Genomic DNA, 25,031 nt, shown 5'->3' on the forward strand with positions numbered 1-25,031 from the left:
TGAGTACAAATAGGGACACCCAGGAAGCTGGAGGGTGCTCAGTCCCTGAGAGTATGCAAAGCTGTCGTGATGGGATTAGGCCCCTACTTAGCAAACAGGCCCGCAGCTGGGAAGGACTGTTTCGTGAGCATTTCAGTGAGAGGAGTTAGTGATTTATACTCAGTAGTGTGATGACCGTCTTTAACATCAGATTTGAGAAACGCTGGGGTTTTAGATCAGTCTCCTCCCATCAATGATTTTTGATCCACCGTAAGTGTCACTTCAGGTTTGCTTAGAATAAGCATGGCTCAGGACAAAATAGACCCAAGGCATTTTTAGACTCTGAGCTAGAAGAAAAAAGCACTAGTTTTGAATCATTCCTCACTGTGAGTAATGTGGACCAGGGTAATATGACTCACGAACCAAAATGGACTACATGAATTTTCTGAACTCTCAACCCGACCCAAGTATCAACTTTTTTACCGTACCAAAAACGAAATCAAAGTTGTTTTTAAAATCCTACTGAACCAGTTCAAATTAGAACCAGTCTTTGGAAAAGGATGATCCTGAAAAAAAAAAAGTAATAACTAGAAAGGCAAAATCATTTCCACACAAGTACTGTATTTACTTCGAGTGTCTGGCAAACACAAATATTCACAGTAGAACCACTATAAGTTGACCACGCGAGGAGCTATAACAAACTGGTCAACATATGGAGGTGGTCGACTGTACTGTACGGACACATACATGTGGTGCATGTCTGGTCTATGAAAATTAGGTCAACTTAAGGAGGTGGCCTATGGAGGGAAGTGGTCAACTATGAAGGTTCTACTGTACGTATTTCTATTAATCTATTTCAAAGGGGCTAATCTGACTTAACCTATTTACTAGACTAATCAATACTCCCCATTCCCTCTGCAAAGCCTGTTGGTAGATGCCCTGAGTGCTCAGATGACTGGCAACTGGCAGAGGCTGGGTAGGAGCCCCTCTCTTCTGGCGGACCGTGCACTTTGGAAGAGAGGGTTGTATTTGTTCCAAACCTGTTTCTATCAGTTGTACTCGCTATTGCATTTGCATAATTTAATTAAATATTAAATATGTTCATCAATTGGTTTTTTTTTTTTTTTTTTGCTTTTTTAGAGACAGAGTTTCACTTTGTCACCCTCAGTAGAGTACAATGGCGTCACAGTTCACAGCAACCTCCAGCTCTTGGGCTTAGGCTATTCTCTTGCCTCAGCTTCCTGAGTAGCTGGGTCTACAGGTGCTTGCCACAATGCCTGGCTATTTTTTCTTGCAGTTTGGCTGGGGCAGGGTTCGAACCCGCCACTCTCGGCATAGGGGGTCGGCACCCTACTCACTGAGCCACAGGCGCTGCCATGATCAATTGTTAAATGCAAAAAGAAAAGACTTCTTTCTGTGAAAGCTAAATTGAATGCTATGGAAAGACCAGATAAAACTGGGTTGCATCAACAACAAAAAAATAAATCAATAAAGAGAGAGAGAGAGAGAGAGGGAAAGAAGGAAGAGAAGAAAAGATGATGAATGCTCATCTGTGACTTGCTCTTTTAGAAAACATCTCTGTAAAACCATGCTAATTTGAATGTTTCATATGAAAAATAGGGCAGCACCTGTGGCTCAAGGAGTAGGGGCGGCCCATAAGCAGGGGGAGGTGGCAGGTTCAAGCCGGGGATTCAGCCAAAAACTGCAAAAAAAAAAAAAAAAAAAGAAAGAAAGAAAAGAAAATCATGTTTTATTTTAATGACTTTCTGCTTTGGGGTTTAAATGCCCAACTGTCCCTCTGAAATGTGTCAGCTCAGGGTGTTTCTATTGTATACTCATCTTTCCTTCCTTCTGAAACACTAGTAGGTGTCTGATCATGAATCACACCAGCCCTGTGTGTTCCTGCCACCATTTCCCTACACCTAACCCTCCACGCAGGGACCAAGGCCAGGAGCTCCACTCGCAGGCTTTGTCACTTTGGGAAACCACCTTGTCCTTCCAAGACTCGGCTTCCTCATCTGTAAAATGGGGGTGATAGCAGTTCAGAAGCTCCCCCTTCTTAAGGATCAATTAGCAACAGAATCTTTATAAGTGAGAACAAAACTCCTTCCAGAATAGGGCAATTCTGCCTGCTAACAAGAGATGTTTTTTTGAAGTCACTTATTTAGTGTCATTTTGAGCTTGCCAACAGCAGGAACAACTGCATTTGTGCCTGAGTGGAGGAGCTGAGCCCACCTTGTAGGGTCTTGGTGTGGATTAAATAAGATAAAGCATCAGACGCCCTTAGCGCAGACATGGCCCCATGCCGGGGAGCTCCCTGCATGTTGGCTGTCTAGCTGTGTAGCCAACTCTCCCCAACCCCCTTGCTGGGTGCAGATGCCAGATGGCTTCTGGACTAATGGAACAGAACAGGGTGGTCTGACCAGGGACCCCCGGGCTACTTGCCGTCCCCGGGCCAGCACTGCCTTTCCTATCTGCAGCCCTCCCCACACTGTCGCCAGGCACCTGCTCCATGTCAAACCTCCAGAGAGGCTGCTCCCTCTCTGCTGGGATGGCCAGTTAGCACCAAAGCAAACATCCTGTTTCCCCATCACAACCAGTGCCCTTCCCAGGCTTCCCTGCTGCAGTAACCACGCCCACCTGCCCAGCTGTTCTAGGCACGTGCTTAGCAGTCATCTTTGATGCCTCCCACCCTCAGTCATCAGGGACCCTGTATATTTAAAGTCCTGTCAGTTTGTCTCACCTCTCCCTCAGCCGGCCACCACCCCAGGCTGAGCCTCCACCCTTCCTCACCTGGCCCCTGCGTTCCTGGGCTCCCTGCCCCCTGCTGCTTTGTCTCCCACTCCTTCAGGAGTCAGTCTGATGCCCGCTCTCTGGGCACCAGCCACCTGGCTTTCTCCTGATCCTCAAACTTGTCATGATTATTCTTGCCTCAGGAAGAATGCACTTGTAGTTCCTCCGGCCTGGAACTCCCTTCCTCTCTGACAGCCCCATTAGCCAATCCCAGCTTACATGTCCCTGCTGAGACCTTCCCAGGCTGACCTATCCAGTCCTGTCCTGCCACTGCCCTTAGCACCCAGCTCCCCCGCCCCTACCCAGTACTGTCTGCACAGCATTTGTCACCTTCCCAAATTATCGCACACGTTTACTTACGTGGTATCTACCCCACCCTGCTCCTCCACTAGAAGGTGAGCTCACCAGTGACATGGCAGCACCTACAACAAGGCGGGCACAGAACAGATGCTCAATAAAATAGGATTACACAGGTGCACGCCCGACAGTGGACTCGCCTGGCCCCACTCTCACGCAGGGAGTCACTCCCTCCACACGCGCCCTTCTACACAATTCCATCGGGATGCTTACAAGACTATTCCTTGTCATTCTCTTCATCCATATTTCCAACTAGACCCAGAGCTCTATGAGGCCGAAGACCCCGTCTTACTCACACTTCCAACCACAATACACACGGGAATTCTCTGTATCTCTTATCTGCTCACCTCCCTGAACACCAGATCTGAGCGAGTCATCCCCTCCCACCCCTTCTCCATCACAGCCTTTACAGCACTGATCTCCAATCACATCTGTCTCTGTTGATTGATTGATTTGTTCTGCCTCCAGCTCAGAATCCCCAGTGCCTAGAACAGAGGCTGAGACACAGTAGGTCAGAAAAGCTTTGTTTGCCAATGACTCATTCAATGTGTTTGTTAAACAAAGGACTAATTAAGTGATTGGCCACCACTGAGCACTATAAATCTCAGGGTGCCCAAAGAGCAGGAGATTCAATGCTATGTTTATAGCTGTTACTCATGTTTTCCAAAACAAGACACGGGGACATGATTTATGAAAATCACATTCTCAAACAAATGTTCGAAGAGGAGGAGGGCAAGGAGAGATTCAGCTAATGAGGAAATTGTATTCCGAAGAGCTCCAGAGCACCCCCCACCAAATTAATGACTTCCAGTTTCTTCTGTTTGGCATTGAGAGCCCAGTCAGGAGCACTAGGTCTCTCTGCATCTCTGCTAACTCTATTCCAGCTAGTTCAATTAGAAACAGGCCTATAGATAATTGCCCAGATGTTTGATTTCATCAGAGGTCACATTATATGTGCCATCCAAGAAGATGAGCATCGATAATGATGGGCAGCCAAACAGGTTTCTAGTGCAAATTCCAGGCAGAGTAAAGGCGTTTCCACAGCCCGTTCCAGGAGGGAGCCCTCAGGCCACCTGCCTTCTTTATGGCCATCAGTGCCCACTTGAGAGTGGGAAAGTGGGATCTGCTGGTGGAATCAGACATGTAAATAACACCATCCGCACTTAATCACCCTGTGTCTGCCGCATTGCCACAGATGTGATGAATAGAAGTTGGGTGATGCTGTGACCACCAGAGCAGAAAAGGGGGAGACCAGGACTGAGCCCACCCATGAGGTCAGCAGAACAGAAGCCATCTCAGGCTGCCGGCATCCAGCCCCTCAAAGTGTGGTCTCACAGGGATGGCATGAGAGGCCCAGCTGGAACAGTTCCAGTGGACAGAAAAAGCTGATCCCAAATGGGTTCTCAAGTCTAGAAATGGACCGAGACCTCAGCTGATGGTATTTCCCCATTGGGTAGGGTCTCCATGAAGAAGACAAGAAGAAAAGTCACTCTGCGCTGCTCCCGTTTCCCTGTGAGAGACGCGGGTGCATGGTGCCTCTATCCCCTGAGAGCCACGCGGCACCCAGCTCAGCAGCCCCCAGCCTTGGCTGCACAGTGCCACCTCCTGGGAGGCTCAGAGAATTCTGATGCCTGCCCCCCCCCCCATCCCAGAGAGTCCCTTTTTATTGGACTTGAATTGGGGTACAGTCTGGGAATTGGGAATTTTTAAATCTCCCCAGAGAGTTTCGTGCAAAGCCAGAGTGAGAACCCAGCCTCAGGTGGAGGAAGCTCTGACCCCAGGTTCCATTCTCACCCACAGCCCAGCCACTCCCATTACCCTCCAGACTCATTCTAAAGCAGAAAGGAAAGAAAGGGACCATCCACCAACTCCCGTCACTAGAAAGTCCTTCCGAAAAACACAATATCCTTCTATGTAGGTTTTACTGAGGCCTTCATAATTTCCTATAAAGCCCTAATTCTTTAGGCTAGCTTTCTGAGGACCCCATCCCACCTGTTCATATATTCATCCAACAGATGTCCACTGAGCATTTATCACGGGCCCAACGCTCTTGTTCTCATGGAGCTTTCACTCAGGAGACAGAGAATAACAATGAGATGCTACCCATAGAATCATTTCAAAACTTGAAAAGTGAATAAAACAGATAAAAACAGGGTAATGTGACATAAGGAGACAAGTGGGGGGCGGTGCTCAGTAGGTGCTCAGGGAAGGTCTGTTTGATGAAATAATGTCTGAGCTGAGTTCTGAACATGAGGTACCAGCCATGTGAATATCACAGGGAAAAGCACCCTGGCAGAGGGAACAGCAAAGGTCTCAATGTCAGCCTCCCTGAGGCCCCCCTCGACTCCTCTGCTGCCATGCTGGGGGCTGGTTCTTTGGATTTGCTCCACCAGGGGTACCCTCTTCCAATCCAAATTATTGCTTCTTCAAGAACCCCCTCTTTCGAGAAGCCCTCCATGTCCAGCCCTGCCTCATTCTGACCACTCTGTACTTCACCTCCAGTGTCAGGGGGGTAATGACCTTGGTAAACGGCATACAAGCGTAAGCCATGATCACTACTGTTCCTGCCTCCTTCGCCTCTTACCTGACTTCACACTGAATCATCACACCCTTGATTTGATTGTCTTGTTGTTTCACCTGGCTAAAACCAGTCTCCTCCCATAGGATTGTTGGTCCTTCAGGGCACAGATCAGGTTTTCTGTTCCTTTCTGGTATCCCTGGTTTCTCCTGGAACAGAGCGAGGTATTCATCCACAGCCCCTGGACAGAACTGGTTATAGGAGGAGTCACCTAGGTTGTCAATAAGTGTTTGTTTGACTGAGAGAATTAATTAGTAAGACTTGTCCCCAAACCACACAGCCTTCATTCTATTTTGCACTATCATTATCTTGGCTTTAGAGTTGAGGAAACCAAGGCAAGAAAGAGAGATTAGGGATCTTGCCCAAGGTCACACATCTGGTGAATGATGGAGCTCGGATTTAAACCCAAGTCTGCCCAGGTTTAAATCAGATGACCTTTGCCCAAGGTCACACATCTGGTGAATGATGGAGCTCGGATTTAAACCCAAGTCTGCCCGGGTTTAAATGAGATGCTGCAACCACCCAGCACGACACAGCCCTATGAGGTCGGTGTTCCCATCCTCGATTTTTCCATAAAGAAACTATAACTCATAAAAGAATTAGAACAGGTGGCTTGGCTCATGGATTGAGTCGGTATCAAAGCTTGGACCAGGATGCATGGCTGAGTGCCAAGGCCTCTGGTTCTCTGTTATGCCATATCCTTTTCAGAAAGGTCAACATTCTGGTCAGAATTCAGTCAAAGGATCCAGTCATCACTGTGCCCTCTGCTGATTCCAAGTGCTGCCAGGGAGTTCCTGACCATAGGCAAATGTGGAATGAAAGAGCAGGTGGGCAGAAGGCCACAGCTTATGCATTTCACCTAAGTAAGGACCTTTTTTTCCTTTCTCTTTCTTGGCCATTTGAAGGTTGGAGTCCAGGAAGGACAGAGCAAGAAGCTAACATGTATCAGGCATCCTGAGCAAGTCGCCTGGCCTGATTGGTAGGACAGGCTTCATGGAGGGCTGCCAGATTTGGCAAATAGAAATACAGGACGTACACTTAAACTTGAATTTTAGATAAGAAAAATTTTAGTATAAATATATACAGTGCAATCTGTGGGACACACTGATACTAAACACCCTAGTTTGATGGAAACTACCCCACGGACGGTCATGAGGATTAAACCCCACAGAGACTGTCAAGCACACATATATTCCTGACAAGTGGTGGCAGCGCTTGGTTGAACCCAGGTTTCCTCAAACACTACTATTCTTCATTTATAGCACAGTTGGACATGGATAATTCCAGATCCTCATACAGACTAGAAAATTGGCCATCACGGAATGCTGACTCATGGCTTAATAAGCAAATTTACCTCAAGAAAACAGGGCTCCCTCAGTGTGGAGGGTGGGGCTCTGCGCTCTCTTTGCCCCCAGGGAATTTTTCCTAGCCTGGACAGTCCATCAGTTCTCCTCTGAGATGATTCACCTTGGCCAGAGGCAGCTTCCATGGAGAAACTGTAACTAGAGAAGTGGCCCCTTCCACACAGCTACCCCCTTGGGGAACAGGAAGTAGGAAAGAAGGGGTTCAGGGTAGAGCCAGGCGGCCAAGCCAGTTGGGTCCCGGAAAGTCAGTTCCTCATGAGGAGGAATAATGGAAGAGGTAACAGGATGGTGGCTTTTGCAAATAAAAATGACTTGGCTGAGCAAGTGGAGAGAATGAGATGGGAAGTTAGGGCAGGATGGAAGAGGGTGGAAGGTAAGAAGAGGGGAACGGGGCCTAGGGAGGGTACACGTGGAGTGAGTTCATGGGGATGTGTCAGGGTGGAAAGGTCTGTTCTGCCTAAATCAGAATGTCTGAGCACCTGGGAGGAGGGAGATGTTTCCCAAAGGTCCTCAGATAACCCCAAGCACACCTGCAAAGCAGACAAGTTTGTCCCCACCCACTCCATGGTAATACTTCGTGTGACCACCTTCCCTGCCCTTCCCTCCACCAAAGCCTCAGAGACATTGTTCAAGGGGAAGCACTCCCTTCACACTCACCTCCAAACCAGCTTCTCCACTGATCTGCTCACCTGTCCCAGGCACACCTTCTGATCAACCCCAACCAGCTCCTCTGACAAACAGATCTCAGGACTGGAGCGTCCTCTCCATGGATAACTCTTATTTCAATAACACTGTGTAGAACAATCTCTTCCCCGTCTGTCCTGCACTTTCCTCCACTCTTGTCTAACTCATTACCTGCTCTGATCAGGTCAGGGTATGGCCTGGTGGAAATGGCCTGTCTCTCCAAATACCCTCCACGGGCAACAAATACAGTAGGTGTGTAGGACAAGGTCAATACTTTAGTGTTGGAATCAAACGATCAATTAATATGACCTGATGGCTCTCCCAACTTCAAAAAATCATCCTTATTACCATTCTTCTACAATCACTATTGGGGGAACATCCACTGATGACTGGAAAACTCAGTAATGTCATCATTGTGCCCCTGCCTGCCCCCTCCATTGTGTAATATTCTGGTTTGAGGATCCGCAAACAGAGAAAGTTCCCCTCAGGCACTTGTGTTGAAGAAAATTCTAGAGATAATGATAATAATGTGCACATCTCCCGGGGGGAAGGCAGGTTCCTGGTTGCTATTATTACTACCACTTATTGTGCAATGCCTCTGGGCAACTGACAATGCACTAGGTGTGACGAAGAGTTTAAATATCAGACTTCCCAACTCCGGCTCATGTCTGCAACTCCAGGGCCTGTACTGGCCGGCCCGTTGGAATGGAAAACACATGAAGATACTCCCTACTTCCTTACCCACAACCCTGGGGACTTTGGCAAGCTTTCCCAGGAATGGAGGTTAGTCAACCGTGTTTACCTTTGCCCGCTCTATCTCTACCTGTTGATTATTCAGGTGTCAGAGAAAGTAAAGAGATGACAAGGGAAGCCGTCATCTATCCAAGGGGCTCCTGAATCCTGGCAAGGTCTGAGTACGAAACTTCAAGAATAATGTGGAAAACTATTGCTCTAATCAAACTGGTGTCTCTAATAGCATCTACTTCTCACCAAAAATTATTCACAAAAAAATGGTGAACACTCACTATACCCCAGAAAATGAGGCCTGATAAAAACCCTATTTGAATCTGAGAGACAAGGCAGGTGCAGGTGGCCAGAGAGGTCGGGAATGGCCTATTCACACTTGGCCTCATGGAAGGGAGAAGATCCAATTCCCTGCAAGTCACTAAGAAAGGGGTTCATTTCTCCCACACTTCCGCTCCCTGACTTAGAGACCCAGAGAATAAACCAATCTTAAAAGTGGTCGTCTATCCTCTACTATTCAGGTGACATCTTTTGAGGCAGCCAGAGTACATGTTACCTACACAGACACACACACACCCTGCACAAAAATCTCTCTGTAGCCTTTCAGGGGGCCAGATGGGGAACACAGTGGAGAAAATCCATGCCAAGGACTCTTTGCATCCTGAAAGGTGGAGGACAGTCAGCATGAAAATAAACAGAAAAAGATAGAAATCACTCAGTGCATAAATCGCCACTGCAATACTTCAGCTTTTGTGGAATAAAATATGTGGTTTCCAGAAAAATGTGAAGAAAAAAATTTTGACCCTGGACTATTGTACCTAGCCAAGTTGTTGTTCGTTGGTGGTAGGAAACAGAAAGAGAAACCTCTGAAGGATTTGGAAAATGCACCTCTCCCACATTCTCCTTAAAAAAAATATTGCAAGTCAATGAACTCCAGTTCATCAAAAGGCACGTCAGAATGAAGCATTTAAGAATGAGAAAGCTGCGACATAAAAGCACAGTTAGAATGTGCATCAGCCAAATATAGAGCCGTATGTTCAAAAACAAAGAGCAAAGTAATCTTTAAATGATACAGTACATAAAATAATTTGATGATAATCTGAGCCTTAAACCCCAGACTATGTTTACAAAAGCCAGAAAATGGGAAGATGTGGAAATGGCCTAGATTCCTTCTCTCACCTGGCAAAGAGTCAAAAAATATTCTTTTACTTTTATTTCTGACCATTAGAAAAACATAAATTAAAAAAATATTTTTGGAAAAACCTAGTAGAGAGGTACTATAAAAATATAAACAAGCTGAAAAGGGGAAATGTAAGCAAAGAGGCACCCCGTGGCGGGCTCTGCTGTGAAATCCCACTATATGTCTTTTTCACTTTACTAATAAGGGATAGAAGGATCAGATTTAATTCTGCCCTCAAGGGGCTACAAGCTGATTTAGGAGAGAGATGGAAACATATGATTCAATTTAGCCTGATATGAGAGCTTTTAAAGATGTATATATAAAGTTCTCCTTCTATGGGGACCCAGAATTCATGGTGGCAGCAGGGTGAAGTGGTCAGGAGGGAGGCTGGAGAAGGAGTTCCTTCAGAGCACTTTGAACAATTAAATTTTTATGTCTGTCTTCCCTACCATATTATAGGCATGCACAGAGCCTTTGTCTTCTTCCCTAGTGTCTTTCTGAATGGTCTGATGATGGATTCTGGATGGATAAAGGATGGATGGATGGATGATTAGATGGTTTATGCATGGGTGGATAGATGGATGGGTAATGGATGAATGATGGATGGACAAATGAATCATGGATGGATGATGGATGGGTAATGGATAGATTGATGGATAGTTTGATGAGTGATGGATGGAAGGATGATGGTTAATGGATGGATTGATAGATAGATGGAAAATGGATAGATGATGGATGGTTGGATGGATGTATGAATGGATGGATGGATGATGGATAGATGGATAAATGATCCTTAGTTAATCAGATCCTTCCTTACTCGATTTCCATTTTCCCCATGGATTCTAACTATCCCCACTTCTAAGGTAGTAAAGTTCACCCTCCCAGTCAGTCTGCCCTCTATAAACTCTGCCTTCTATCTCACAGCAGCCAATTGCCAAACCATTCCTTGGTGGCCCAGGAGAGGTGGCACCTCTGCCTAAATACCTGTCTTACCATCAGGGAGCACCTGGTTGTGGGAAACAGAGGCCAAGGCAGTGTATTATTCTTCGTGACTCACAGTGCTAAAACAGGAGTGTAAGAAAGCATCCTGGTCCTATTCTTTCTTCTCAGTTTGATTAAGAGCCCAGAAAGCTGATCTGTGGCATAAATGATGGATGAGGTCAGACTTGAGTTTGTAGAAAGAAGGGGGGCCAGACAGCCGGGTTATATCAACAACCCGCTAGCAGTCCTGACGTCATCTCTGTTGGCCTTTTTTTTTCCTTACCCTCCCTGGGGGAAAAAATACGAAGACATTTTCTGCTGGTGGGGTAGGGCAGAGGAAGAGTTGGGAATGCAGTCATCTGCACTACTGGCCTAGTAAAAGTAGCATTAAGATCTTCACTCCTGGAGAATGGTCATCATGGCAACTCCTGGGCTGAAGGGGCTGAAGGAGCAGCCCCCCATTTGGCCTCTGTCTGGAGTACAAAGTCCTTGTTCAGTTTTCCACAGGCCAGTCACAAAACACATCCAGCTGGAAGACACAGTCACAGGCAGATAGGCTCTTACACGTATAGAAAAATGTTAAACCACATATCAGGAGGCAGGTTCCTACTACAGCCTCCCCTGATCCAGCTAACTGAAACCTAAGTTGTCTGCTCCTCAAGTTTCTCCTCCACCTGCCGACCGTGGGAACAGCAGATGCTCTGACACCCCTGGGGAACAGCCTCCCAGTGAGAGGGCAGCCGCCACAAGGGCCTCTATGTGTGTGTTTGTCCATCCTTGAAACAGGAGAGCTGCCGCAGTTGTGGGTCCCCACTTGGTGTGAGGGAACTGCTTGTGGAAGGGGCTAGAAGGGAGCACAGCCTCAGAGGGGTTGGGAGGCTGGGTGGGGTGGGATGGAGCATGCTTGGGGGCTTCGCGGCTATAGTTGTCAAACCTGAACCAGTCTTCCCTCTCCACAGGGAGCCAGTGCACCCAGGCAGGCAGGAGACTGAGGCCTCCTGAGTCACAGAGTGCTGGAATGTTGTCCAGAAACTCTGTGAGGAGAGGGAAGGCTCTCTGAGCTGACTTAAAAGGACAAAATAATACAGAAGACAGGCTGGTAGCTCCAGGGCCAGAGACCTATGGAAGCTCTGAGGCAGCCTCACCCCGCAGCTCAGCCTCTCACGGCCCCCTCCAGACCACAGCTCATGGAGGACATCTCAGGGCACAAGTCACAGGAGGGTGCTCTGGGAGGGTCAGGTAAGGAAGCAAGTGCAGAGAGGTTAAGCCACTCATTTAAAGACACACAGCCAGTGGATGGCAGAGCCTGCCCTGAAATCAGGCCTCCTGGGGTCTGATCGGATCATGGGGAACACAGCAATCGCTCAGGGAAACAGCTAGAATGCATAGACCAAATGGAACTTGGAAAGCCAGGCACATGACCTCCTGGGATTTAATGGGATTCCTTTCAGAGTAATAATATAATACGAACTACAATTTACCACGAATCTACCTGTCCCAGGAGCTTTACCAGGTGCTTCACGGATATTATTTCTCTGTGACAAAAATGGCTTTTCCCATTTTATGGATGGGGAAATTGAGGCCAGGAGAATGTAAGTAACTTCTCTAAAACCATACAGATACTGAGGGGAAGTGCCAAGATTATTCCCAGCCCTTCTGCCCCCAAAGTCTGGGCATTGGTTTGTTATGACACTGGCTTTCATTAAAAGAAGGGACAAGAAGGTGAATGTCCTCATTTATTTTCGGTTGCCATATGTTCAGACCCTAGACCAAGACACCTTCTAGAGTAAGTTAATACAAAATGTATAAACCTCTCTGAGAGAACTAGATGCATGAGTAGGCTGATTGGGGTTACATGTGGGTGGTAGAGGCTCTTGCTAGACTGGGCTTGGGGTTCTATGAGTGTGGGCTACGGGGCAAACACCACGGCTCTCTTTGTGGTTTTTCCTCACACTTAGTGCAAGGCCAGAATTCTCCTAGTAGGCCAGGCCAACAAAACGAGGCCCACTTTAAACATCAGAAACCAAAATATTTAGTAAAATTGGTCAGACATGGACATTGCACACCAAGGCTCATCTGAACCCTGGGCAGGGATCTATTCCAGAAGGTCAAATTATGTAGGAAGTGTTGGGAAATCCAAACTCCCTGCCAGTGCTATGTTAATTCATTCCCCCAAACCCCTACCTGTTACCCTCACACAAACCCATGGCTCCTTCGCTAGCCAGAAGAGGAACGATCCAGGCATTTCAGAGCAAGAAAGAAATCGTTTTTTTCAACGAGGAAGAAAGCACTGGCTTTGGAAGTGGGAGGGCCTCGCTTTGGTTTTCAACCTGAAATGAACTCATGCTCTGCAGTGTGAAGCGGTTCTTTACTTTTTGCTTCCTCACATTATTGGATTTGATTCAAATAAAGGCCATCCAGGGCTGCCCCAAAGCACCACTGGCCTCGCAATCTACACACCACACTGTCTGGGGCAGCCCTGCTGAGCCACACGGCAGGTGGGGCGTGAAGTCCCCCCATCGGGCCTCCCTCGATCCCTCCATTCTCCACTCTGGTACAGCTCGATTCAAGAACTATGTATAATCCTCCCACTGTGTGCCAGGCACAGTGCTGGGTGCTGGGGCCAGAGAGAGGTAGCCAGGGTTCCTTCAGGCTGGAGCCTTCCACCGTCACAAGAGAGACACAGACAGTAAACATAAGTGCGACACGGTGTAAGGCACGTGGCATTAGCAGCGTAGGAGGAAAGGGAACAGTACAGAGGGTCCGAGAGGCCAAGGAGGACTTCCAGAGACACTAAGCTTTAGGGGCTGAACGATTGTCATGGAAGCAATGACAACGATAAGATATAGCACGGGGAAGAGCTCGTGCAGCCGCCCAGAACACAAACCAGATGGCCCCCTGGCTGCTTAAGGGAGTTGGCTACTCGCATGGTATGCCACCAGTGTGGCTCAGAAGCCCAGGAATGGTCACCAGGTCCAACACCTGTAGGGATAGCTCCTTTGTCCTACTCATACCTCTATAGGTCCCTGAGTCCCTTGGCTCAAGCCTCTGCTCCTAATTCTAGCCTCCAGGTCCCCCAGCCCAAATAACATGCTCTGGATACACTTTCCTGATACTGACTTTCTGGACTCTTTGGGGCAGGATCCACTCATGATCTGCAACTCCTTCCTTCCACCTGGCCCTGTGTTACCCTGGAGGCCAGCCCAGCCTCCCCAACAGGGACCAGCCGCATGCAAGGATCTGTCAGTTGTCTGATGGAACAAGACTATGAAATATAAGTGGGAGAAAACATAGCTCTGGAAGCAGGCAGGAGACCAACCCAATTCCAGCTGAAGAGTCCTGCAGACACGGAAGCGATGGAGGAGCATGATGTAGGCAAACGGCAAATTCTGACCTGCCTCCCCAGGCGCCTCCCCAGTGAGGACAGGATGGCTTTGTGGAGGGAGAAGCACTAGCCACAAAGAACAAATGTGGCCTGAGAGGCTGTTGCAACAGTCTGAACAAGACTTGAAAAGGAAAGGTAGTCGGGCTTCCCTGCCCCTCAGGGCCAGTGCAATCATGGACCTCCTTGAAGACAGGGCAGGACAGACCTGGGCCCCTTTCACTCTCCCTGCTGGTTCTCAAGCCTCCATCCTGGCTCTGATTCTTATCACTGCAGGCTGCCTCCTACCCCACCGCCCTCCTCATCCTTCTCCACTTCCTCCCCCTCCTCTTTCTCTCTCTCCCTGGAGCTACGTGCCTTGCCGCCTGCTTCTAGCTCAAGCCTGCCAGACAAGAGAAAATGGAAAAGGAAAACAGAAAAGGAAGCCTGAACTATAAAAAAGAACTAGTCAAATAGCAACTAGCACGTGTCTGGGAGAGGCAGACGCCACAGGAGGAGCCGAGCCCCACCACTTTTAGTGGGAGCTCCCGGGGTAAGGAGGCCCAACAAAGGTTTGGTCTTTCACGAGTCTGGAAACTCCAGGGTGCTCAAAAAAAAAAAAAAAAAACAACAACTTATGTCACGATTCTGTCATCTTAAAGCCTGGAGGAGGCAGTCTCAGCCCTCTCCAGTGATGCCACCAGGCAGATGGTGGGGAATAAAGATCCACTGCTTAGCTCCCTCGAGCCCACGTCCTGGCTTCTCCTGTGACCACCTGCCACCTTCGACGTGGCCCAGCAGAATCTTCAGCAACTCTCCACCGGTCACAGTAACCTGTTTACAGACATCTAGAATTCCCAGGCACTTTTAGGACAAGGGACTCAGGTGGTTCCAAGTGGGCAGCAAAGTCCCATCTAAGAGAAGCTGTTCCTCCCGGTCTATTTTTGCCCATGTAAACACTTGCCAAGGCAACAAGGCGTGTGGGCATGCGCGGCCCTGCAGGCCCTTGGTTGCTGCACAAGGCAACTGGAAAGTCACATGTCATAACAGTGGAAAGTACATATGCAACTATTCTTAGCCCTGGAATGTATACACTGTCTCCCTGCCCAGCAGGCCTTGCACAAAGCTCTAGAAAACTGTGAAAGTGCCTTCAGCATAAACAAATCCAGAACTCTCCCAGGACAAATCACTTGCCAACTAAAGAAAAGGCCTGGGGTTTATGGTTTCGCTCCGAGCCAGAGGTGGAAACTCTCTGGGGGGACGAGTGGAACTAGGCATCGGTGGCTGTCACTACAGGAAGACAAGGTAAATACCTCTAATGCTTACTACTTCTGCAGGTAGACTGTTAGATATCACCGATAAACCAGGATGCTGTTTGGTCTCTGCTTTCTATCCATTCCACCTTTAAAACAAAACCAAAAAGACTCTATGAAGTCATGTTTTTAAAAATATATGTATATGGCAAAGGTCTGTTTTCATCCCTCATTTCTGTCTGGCTACCAGAGGGCCACACCCCCAGACCTCATCCCCTGGGAGTGACTAACACCCAGAAAGAGATGTTCAGGTGACTTTGTTAAATAGTCTCAAGCACTTCTGCTGGTCAAATGCATGGGCTGTTATCTTGCTTAGATAACATTACAGTCCCTGGTAGTCAAGTAACTTCCAGAAACTCTGCATTTTGTTGTTGTTGTTTTTCAGATCAGGTGAAAATGCTATTTGCTTATTACCTTTGAGAATAATCATAACCAAAAAGAGACGTGTCAGCTCTGAGGTCTGGGGTGTCTGCGATATTCCTGGCAACCCTCACAAACATCTTAGTGAAGGGACATAGATGCCTCGGACCCTCCAGCACATGCCACTGGGAAAGGATTGACTGATGCTCCCTCCTGGGGCTCCCTCCCCGCTCTGCAGGATGGATGAGGGGTCGCCAGATGGGCTGCTCTTCAAAGACCACGGCTTCTCCTCTGACTTGTTGCGGCAGCTCAATGCCTTGAGACAAAGCCGGATCCTGACAGACGTGAGCATCTGCACTGGCGCCCAGGAGGTCCCCTGCCACCGCAATGTGCTGGCCTCCAGCAGCCCCTACTTCCAGGCCATGTTCTGCGGCAGCTTCCGGGAGAACAGAGAGGCCAAAGTCCAGCTGAAAGGCATCAACGCCCCAACTCTGGAGCAGATCGTCTGCTATGTGTACACAGGGGAGGTGTACATCGCCAGCGAAAATGTCCTCCCGCTGATGGAGGCGGCGTCCATGCTGCAGTACCCCAAGCTGTTTGAGGCCTGCTCCTCGTACTTGCAGGGACAGCTGGCCCCCAGCAACTGCCTGGGCATGCTCAGGCTCTCGGAAATCTTAAGCTGCCAGACCCTCAAGAAGAAAGCAAGGGAGGTGGCCCTGACACATTTCCCGGAGGTGGCAGCATCTGCAGACCTGAAGGAGCTCTGTGCCTTGGAGTTGAGAGACTACCTCAGCGATGATGGGCTCTGTGGGGAGGAGGAAAAGGTGTTTGAGGCCCTCATGGCTTGGATCAAGCATGACCTCCAGGCCCGGAAACAATACGTGCAGGAGCTGTTCAAGCAGGTCCGGCTTCAATACATCCACCCCGCCTTCTTCCACCACTTTATCGCCAATGACACCCTCCTCCAATCCTCACCCGCATGCCGGACCATCTTGGAGATGGCCAGGAGGCAGGTGTTCTCTTTGTATGGCACCTGCGCCCCAGACTGCAAACCCCTGTTGCACATCCCTCCGAGAAACTCCTACCAAGACTTTCTCATCCTCCTGGGTGGAAGGAAGGACAGCCAGCAGACCACCAGGGACGTCCTGCTCTACAACAGACTGACCGACCAGTGGCAGAGCCTCCCCCAACTCCCAGCCAGGCTGTACAAGCCCTCGGCCATCACCTTGCACCGCAGTGTCTACGTGCTGGGGGGCATGGCTGTGAGCTCAGGAAGGAGCCTGGTCAGCCACAGCGTCTACATTTTCTCCCTGAAACTCAACCAGTGGAGGCTGGGAGAGCCCATGCTGGTGGCCCGCTACTCTCACAGAAGCACTGCCCATAAGAACTTCATCTTCTCCATCGGGGGACTCGGGGAAGGGCAGGAGCTCATGGGCTCTGTGGAGAGGTACGACAGCGTCTTCAACATCTGGGAGAGGATGGCCAGCATGCCAGTGGGAGTTCTCCATCCTGCCGTTGCTGTGAAAGACCAAAGACTCTACCTCTTTGGGGGAGAGGACATCATGCAGAACCCTGTGCGTCTCATCCAGGTAAATGGGCAGTTCTTCCCGTCGGATAAGCACGTGAGTGTGTGTACGTGCATGTACATACACACACACAAAACAGATGTCCACCCACACCTACATATTTACACATATGCATACATACACACATGTACACAAACACATATGCATCATGTACACACACACACCAGCACACATACCTGCATACTTACACATATACACATGTGCACATGTGCACACACATACACCTATATGTGCACACATGCATGCATGACAAACACATATACATGCATGCATGTACACACGTACACACCCCAGCACACATACCTGCATACTTACACACATACACACGTGCATATGTATATGCACATATACCTATACAAGCATGGACACACATAAACATACACAAACACATATGCATGCATGTACACACTTTCACATACCCCTAACATGCACACCTACATACACACACATATACCTAAATATGCATGCACACATACACACATGTACATAGCACATATGAATACATGTATGTACTTTCACATACCTCCAAGGTGCACACCTACATATTTACACACATACATTCATGTATATGTACACACACCTATCCAGGCATGCATACACACATGTACACAAGCACATATGCGTACATGCATGCAATATACACGTACACATTTGTCATTTGCAAAGAAAGGAGGAAGGGAAGGAGAAAAAGGAAAGAAAGGAGGGAAGAAGCGAGAAATTTTCAGCAAGTTATTTTTTAATTTATGAATTCTTTTTTACAAGGGGAATACATACAAAGGTTTATCAAATATAATCCCTACCCACAAAGAGTTTGCCTTCATTTAAGGAGAAAAACTGCATCTAAAAATTCAAGCTAGACCACATTGAATGTCAGATAGTCCTCTAGGAACCTGGCTCTTTTTTTTTTTTTTTTTGAGACAGAGTCTCACTTTGTCACACTCAGTAGAGTGCTGTGGCGTCATAGCTCACATCAAGCTCAAACTATTGGGATCAAGTGATTCTCTTGCCTCAGCTCCCAGTAAAGTGCAATGGGCGTCATAGCTCACAGCAACCTCAAACTCTCGGGCTCCAGTTATTCTCTTGCCTCAGCTTCTGGTAGAGCGCTATGGCGCCATAGCTCACAGCAACCTCAAATTCTTTGTCACCCTTGGTAGAGTACCATGGCATTATAGCTCACAGTAACCTCAAACTCTTAGGCTCAAGTGACTCTCTTACCTCAGCCTCCAGAGTAGCTGGGACTACAGGCACTCACCACAAAGCAGGTGGTCTCTCTCTAGCTCAGGCTTCTCTCAAACCCGTGAGCTCAGGCAAGCTTCCCCACTTGGCCTCCCAGTGTGCTAGGATTATAGGTGTGAGCCACCGCACCCAGCCTATGGCATATGTTTATAACCTAAATCCATAAAAGATTTCCAAATATTCCAAATCTTGGTCCACACCTCTGTGACCAAATGCCCCGAATCTGACCTTAGGTCCACTGACTCAAAATCTCCTGTGCGGGATCCTAAAATTTATCCTTTACAAAAGTCTCCAGGAGATTCTAAGGTGCATCCCAAATGGGGAGCCCCTCCCTTAAATGATAGATAGATATTAATTTCACTAACAAGTTCTCTGAGACATGCAATTAAGGGCCACATTTCACAATGTTAACTCTATGCAAGTTTCTAGTAATCTCTGCAGTTCATCTAATGATATGAAAATCTGGAGTAATGAGCTTATCATTACGGATCGTGGAGAAGACCCCAGGAGATGTGCTTTGTTCATTCGTAAAAGTTAAGCTGAGAGGGGTGGGGCCTTGGTGTATGCCACACCTTGGTGTATGCCACACCTTATGATTGTAAGAGGGACTTTACCTAAGAAATGCAATCAGTGTAATCTGGTTTCTTACACCCTCAATGAATCCCCAACAACAACAAAAAGAGTTAAGCTGAGCACCAACCACTGTGAAGGCCCTGGGGACAGGGAGGGAACAGCCAGTTACACTTAAAGCTCAAGGAGCTGATGAGATAACTGCAATTCAGATACAGAAAAGAAGGGTGCTCTAAGAGGATGGGGGGCTCTAAACCGCTCTATAGGGAATCAGAGAGAGCATTTTTTTGACTATTTTTCAAAATTAGAGTCAACAACTATGCTGGATTTCACATTACAAAATTATCACCCACTACACTGGAGGGGGCCCGTGAGGTGGCTGAAGCTGATTTGAGCTGAGAGGCAGCAGAGGAGAGAGAGCAGGTGAGGATGAAGACAAAAGAGGAGGAAGAAGGTGGGGTAGGGGCTAACAAAGCAGGTGGCAGAGTTCCCACATGGGCAGAGGTAAGGAAGCTTCTTCCTGCTTCACCTGAAGCAGGAATCCGAGTTGTCTATTGAATGAGGACAGGGAGTGGTCCTGGGTAAGGGCCTGTCTAAAGGCCCTGAGGCACAGAAAGGCACGGACCCCTGCCTGGAGGGACAGAAAGCATGACAGTCTGTAACAGCCCAGAGCAAGAAGCGGCAGTGTGCCAAGGGGTAGCTGGGTTGGGGATATTAGTCCTCATGTCAGCCCCTTCCCAAGCTACCAGACTGTCACCCCTGAATCCCTCCTATAAAAATTCTGGAACATTCTTGAGGGATGGGTATTTGTGGAGATGTGGCTGATGTGGCAGTGCTTCTGGGCCTTGTCAAGGAATTGGGATTAGCCTGAGAGTACGTGGATATCATCAGAGGGCTTCAGGTAGGGTGGGTGATGCAAACAAATCTGTAGTTTTAGGAGTTCCCCCTGGACAATCTGTAGAAAAGGGATTGGAGGGTGGTACAAAGGAGGAAAAGAGGAGAACTGAGAGTCTCTTCTAGAGTTCCAGGCAAGGATGGTGACACTTGGTTGGTGCAAGTGGAGACTTTTTTCTTGCCTTCACTTTTCCAACCCGTATTTTCAGCTCTTCCCTGACCATGAAAGTAGATTCTTAGTCTTTCCAGAATTACTGTTCCAAACCCTACTCCTTTGCTTGAGCTAGGATTGATATCCCGTCCAAGCTCTCACCATGTAACACAAATATAGCAAAGTGCTTCCACGTAAAACTAGAGCCCCTCTCTCTTTTTTGACTATTTTTCAAAATAGAGTCAACAACTATGCTAGATTTCACATTGCAAAATTATCACCCACTTCCTAAGAGTAAAATGCAACCAGTGAGCCTTTTACACTGCAGCTATGGGAAGAGAGAAGGGCCAAGTATTAATTTTGGTGCTTTTCTTATCTACTTAGCACTATCTTAGAAATGTAAATCTTATTCAAATATTGTTTAAAAGAAATGCTTGGAGTTGCTTGACAGAGCAGGTTGGATTTTCAGGCACTAATTGGGAGTTTTGTTCACAGCATGGCTCATCAGCCACACGTGTTCTTTTAAGAACTACACTACAATAGGGTTACTCTGCAAATTACACGTGGGCATGGACCTTTCCACCTGCCCTCCTTTCTACCTGTCTCTGGATGCCATTAGGCAAGTTCTTTACCATAACAAAGTATCACTTCCTCCACTGGTCAAGGATCATCCTTTGTTATCCTTGCCCCAGCCTCTCTGGGGAATTATGAAGATTAGGAGCAAATGTTTTAATCTATTTTTGAAACCATACCGAAAGCTGATAGAGAACAGAAGGTCAGGAGGCAATTACTCACTCCACTGAAATGCAACCAGTGTTTGCTTTTCTTCCAAAGATCCCACTTTCCAGAGGGATTGTCGCCTGCATATTTTCAGATGAAATCAGGTTTCATAGCCATTATGACTACCCCTGTCACTAGCACGTGGCCACTTCCAGACCTCACTGACTGGCAGAGACCTAAAGAGGTCCCCAGTCTCAAAAGCCTTTATCAGAAAGGCTATATTTTTATAGCCCCAGGCAGAGCTAGAGGCATGGAGGTTAACAGCCTGAAGTCTAGGCTCCAGCCAAACCAGTTCTCCCATACACTGTAGCTGTATGACCTTAGCATGTCACTTAACCTCGCTGGACAATGGTCTAATCTAGAAGCTAGGGGGTGGAGGGGGGACGTAATCCATGTAGTACGTGCCTCATAAGATGGTTCTAAAGGTAAAATCTGATAAACTAACAAAAATAAAGTCCTTCATAATGTTAACACATATTTTGTATGTAAAGAATTTCCAGCAAAGACTGCTGTACCATTTTCCTCTGTAAATAAACGCTTGTGTTCCTTCTTTTCTTATGTAAAGCCCATCTTATATCTCTTGTACTAAATTTTGCTCATAATGAACTAATTCACATTAGCTATTTGGGTTTCAAACTGGGGACATTAATCAGAGAACACATTTGGGGAATGATGATTTGACCCACTGCTTCAGAGCCCGCCCTCTCCTGTCTGGTCTTTTTGTCCCTCCTTCATGCTTCATTTTTTCTAAGATTCTAATGACTTTCAGGCATGAACTGTTCAAAAGCTTTCCTCACTTAGCTCCAAATTGATTCTCTGCTCTATGACCCTCTTAGATACATTTAGAACATTTGGAAATGTAAACACGGGCTAGAAAGAAAAATGATTTTAAAAAGTCGGTTTTCCAAATACCTGAATTGCTCCCTTCCTCATTAAAAGAAAAAAAAAAAACATTTCAAGCAAGGTAAATGAAACATACACTACGATGCAGCACTCACAGTCCACTGTACAGACATCCCGCTGCTGATCTCATGGGGTTACAACAAGCCCAATTGTTAATAATATTCTTTTATCTGGTGTTTAATATTTTGTTTATTAATAGTAATGTGGGTATGTTTTTAAACTGGAGAAAAGTAGAAAGAAAAAATATCTCACTCCTCGCTCATCTTGTTAATTATTACTACTTCTGTCTTAAAAGGAATATTTAAGATGCAATGGCATGATTCTATTTCTCCCTCAGGTTTATCACATTTCCAGAAACACATGGTTCAAAATGGAAACGAGAATGATCAAGAATGTGTGTGCCCCTGCGGTGGTGCTTGGGGAGCGGATTGTCATTGTAGGAGGTGAGTTTGAACAGAAATGCGGCACCTCCCATGGCAACAAAAGGCACAGCCAGCCAGATGTCATTCTCTAAGATAGTCCTTCAAGCATCCACCCCACCAGGGAAGCAGGGACCATCTGACAATACTCTTTCCTCATCCAGAAGTTTGTCTCTGTCTTTGTCTGTAAACAAGAGATGAAATAATATGTAATTCACAGAGCTGTTGTGGTAATAAATGTGCTCTAGTATCTAAAGTACTTTATACTATCCCAGACACCTGGTAATTTAAAAAAAAGTGCTTCCTAGTGTTAATAGTAATGGTTCGTTATTATTGATAATAATTCATATTGATAATGGCTATGGTGTCATGGTAAGAACACTAGTTTGGGGGTTAGACCTGCATTCAAATCCTGATGCTGCCATTAACCGGCTATATACCTGTGCTCCTAAGCAAGGTATAGAATCTTTCTGTGCCTCAGTGTACCCATTAGTAAAATGGGGATCCTAAAAGTACTTACCAGATAGGGTTGTTGTGAGGACTCGTTTCTGAGTTTCCAAAGGCTCTCTCTTGGGATTGTCATAGCTCTTGGATGGGTACATGGGAGAGGAAAATGCCAACAGATGGAAAAAGTTACTGGGACTGCAGGCTGCTCCCAATCTAACAATGGCTTATATGCTGCCTCAACTCAGGGTAAAGGATTCCAGACCACAGTCAGACAGAGCTGGGTGCCAATACCCTCTCCACCACATGCCAGGCCTTGGCAGGTTACCGCAACACTGCACCCTCTAGCCCAGAGCCCCAGCCTCCACACTAGGCGTGGCAGGGATCAGAGGCCGCCCAGGACTGTTGACCTCCTGTCTCAGATGACCGGCACTGAGTAGCTTGCCCACATGTCATTTGGTTCTCAGGTTACACGAGGAGGATTCTCGCCTATGACCCTCAGTCCAACAAATTTGTCAAATGTGCGGACATGAAGGACCGGAGGATGCACCACGGGGCCACGGTGATGGGGAACAAGCTGTATGTGACGGGAGGGCGGCGGCTAACCACGGACTGTAACATCGAGGACTCAGCCTCCTTTGATTGCTACGACCCTGAGACAGACACCTGGACATCTCAGGGACAGCTGCCTCACACACTTTTCGACCATGCCTGCCTCACGCTCCAGTGTATCCCCCATGTGTCCACCCTTCCATGAGGTTGCAAGAAACCTTCTGTCAGGACGCCTTCTGCTGCAAGGGCTGGAAACCCAACTGCAAAGAGCTTAACCCTGAGCTCTTCACAGGGAGTGCTCACAGGACGGGGGTACCAGAGCCTGAAGGCCTGGAACCAGGTGTAGTATTCCCAGAACTAACTCTCTCTCTCCCCACCGCCACCATCTCTCTGTCTATTCTCTGTCTCTCTCTTCTCCCTCCCCTAAACTCATCTCTCTTCTCTCTCCATCACTCTCTCTTCTTTTCTCTCTCTCTGCCCCCATCTCCTCCTCTCTCTTCCCCCATCTCTCTACCTGCTCTTTCTTTCCCTCTTTATCCTCTACCCCCAGCTCTCCTCCCCCCTCCTTCTCTCCATATTTCTCCCTCTCTACCTCATTTCTCTTAAGCTTCATTCTACAAACAAGCTTCTTCATCCTCACAGCGTGAGGACAATGACAACCAATAAATTCAGGCTCACATTCTCTAGCTTTGAATCTCAGGAGAGAACTTTATCTCTATGTTAAATTGAAAAGCAATGCTGACGGCCCTTTTGGAACTTCATCCCTCCCTCTCTAGCTGGTCACTGTTGCCAGAGACTGTGCTGCTATCGCTGGCTCGTCCTGGATCATGTCCGCATGAGCAGAGGTGGGGTTAACTATTCTGACCTATGGCTCAGGTAACCAGATAGCAGCAGTTCCCCAAAAAAAGAAATTCAGGGCTAAAAACACAAACCATATGTGCCTGGGACACCACTGAAATCTGGAATGGGAGGCCTGAGGGATCCAGCAGGGTCCCTGGAAGCACATGGCCCAGGTGGCAGCGTGAGAAATTTGCCATGACTGGGTTTCTCTGCATTTGTGGATGCCGAACATTGAAATTCCAGGGAAGTATGTGCAATCCAGTATCTGGTGTTTGTAAAATTATCCTGCACCGCCAGAATAAAGTTTGTTTCTGGTGCCAAGTGATGTTTTTCTCCAGCCTCCGAGGAGCTATAAAACTGCAGAATTAATCGGGATTTTCATTTTGGTAAATGTTATGAGAATTGCTCTTCTGGGGAAAGCCAGCAAATTCCTTCAGAGCTCACAGGCATCGCCACCCGTGGGTGCCAGGGCTCACGGCCCCTACACAGCCTTCATCTCAGGGCACCCCCATGCCAGCTCAGCCCCGGCTCAGGGATAAGCCTAAAGGCAGAGCAGTGGTTCTTAGAGCCACCTGTACTTTACAATCACTCAGGAAGATTTTTAAAACTGGACTGAGCCCCATTCAAGATGGACAGAGAGATTCTTAAAGGTGGGGCCCAGAACTCTGTATTTTTTGGAAAGTTTCCCAGATGGTTGTAATGTGCAGACGGGGTTGAGAACCACTGTTCCGCTTAGCTGTGGGCACCAAAGATTATGGCTGGCTCCATTCCCATCCTGTCCCGACCAGCCCGCCCAAGCCAAGCCACATAGGCCAAGTTCTCTGCCCATCAATGGAAGCATCTGAAATGAGTCTTGCTGCCCTGAGCCTGAGTATCCCCACCCAAGCTGTAGCCTTCCTCCCCACCTGCTCTCTGGGTCCATGTTCTGGACTTTTCCTTCCTTCCTTCCTAGTTCGTATATT

The 25,031-nt window shown here is 47.6% G+C and overlaps 1 protein-coding gene across 1 annotated transcript; it reads left to right on the forward strand.

The window, feature by feature from the left end:
• The first annotated feature begins 15,915 nt into the window (after positions 1-15,915).
• On the forward strand, positions 15,916-23,491 carry KLHL38 (kelch like family member 38). The gene is made up of 3 exons (XM_003782361.1): positions 15,916-17,283; positions 22,152-22,257; positions 23,145-23,491. The coding sequence occupies exons 1-3, from the start codon at positions 15,934-15,936 to the stop codon at positions 23,432-23,434; spliced, it is 1,746 nt and encodes a 581-aa protein (XP_003782409.1). The 5' UTR covers positions 15,916-15,933; the 3' UTR covers positions 23,435-23,491.
• Positions 23,492-25,031: the final 1,540 nt, after the last annotated feature.

Source organism: Otolemur garnettii, unplaced genomic scaffold, assembly GCF_000181295.1.
Source record: "Otolemur garnettii isolate 467f Iridium unplaced genomic scaffold, OtoGar3 scaffold00004, whole genome shotgun sequence".
NCBI classification, from domain to species: domain Eukaryota; kingdom Metazoa; phylum Chordata; class Mammalia; order Primates; family Galagidae; genus Otolemur; species Otolemur garnettii.

Coding starts and splice junctions, on each gene's coding strand:
- KLHL38 (XM_003782361.1), top strand. CDS start 15,934: ATGGATGAGGGGTCGCCAGATGGGCTGCTCTTCAAAGACCACGGCTTC. Junction 17,284..22,151: donor ACCCTGTGCGTCTCATCCAG/GTAAATGGGCAG, acceptor TTTCTCCCTCAG/GTTTATCACATTTCCAGAAA. Junction 22,258..23,144: donor GCGGATTGTCATTGTAGGAG/GTGAGTTTGAAC, acceptor TTTGGTTCTCAG/GTTACACGAGGAGGATTCTC.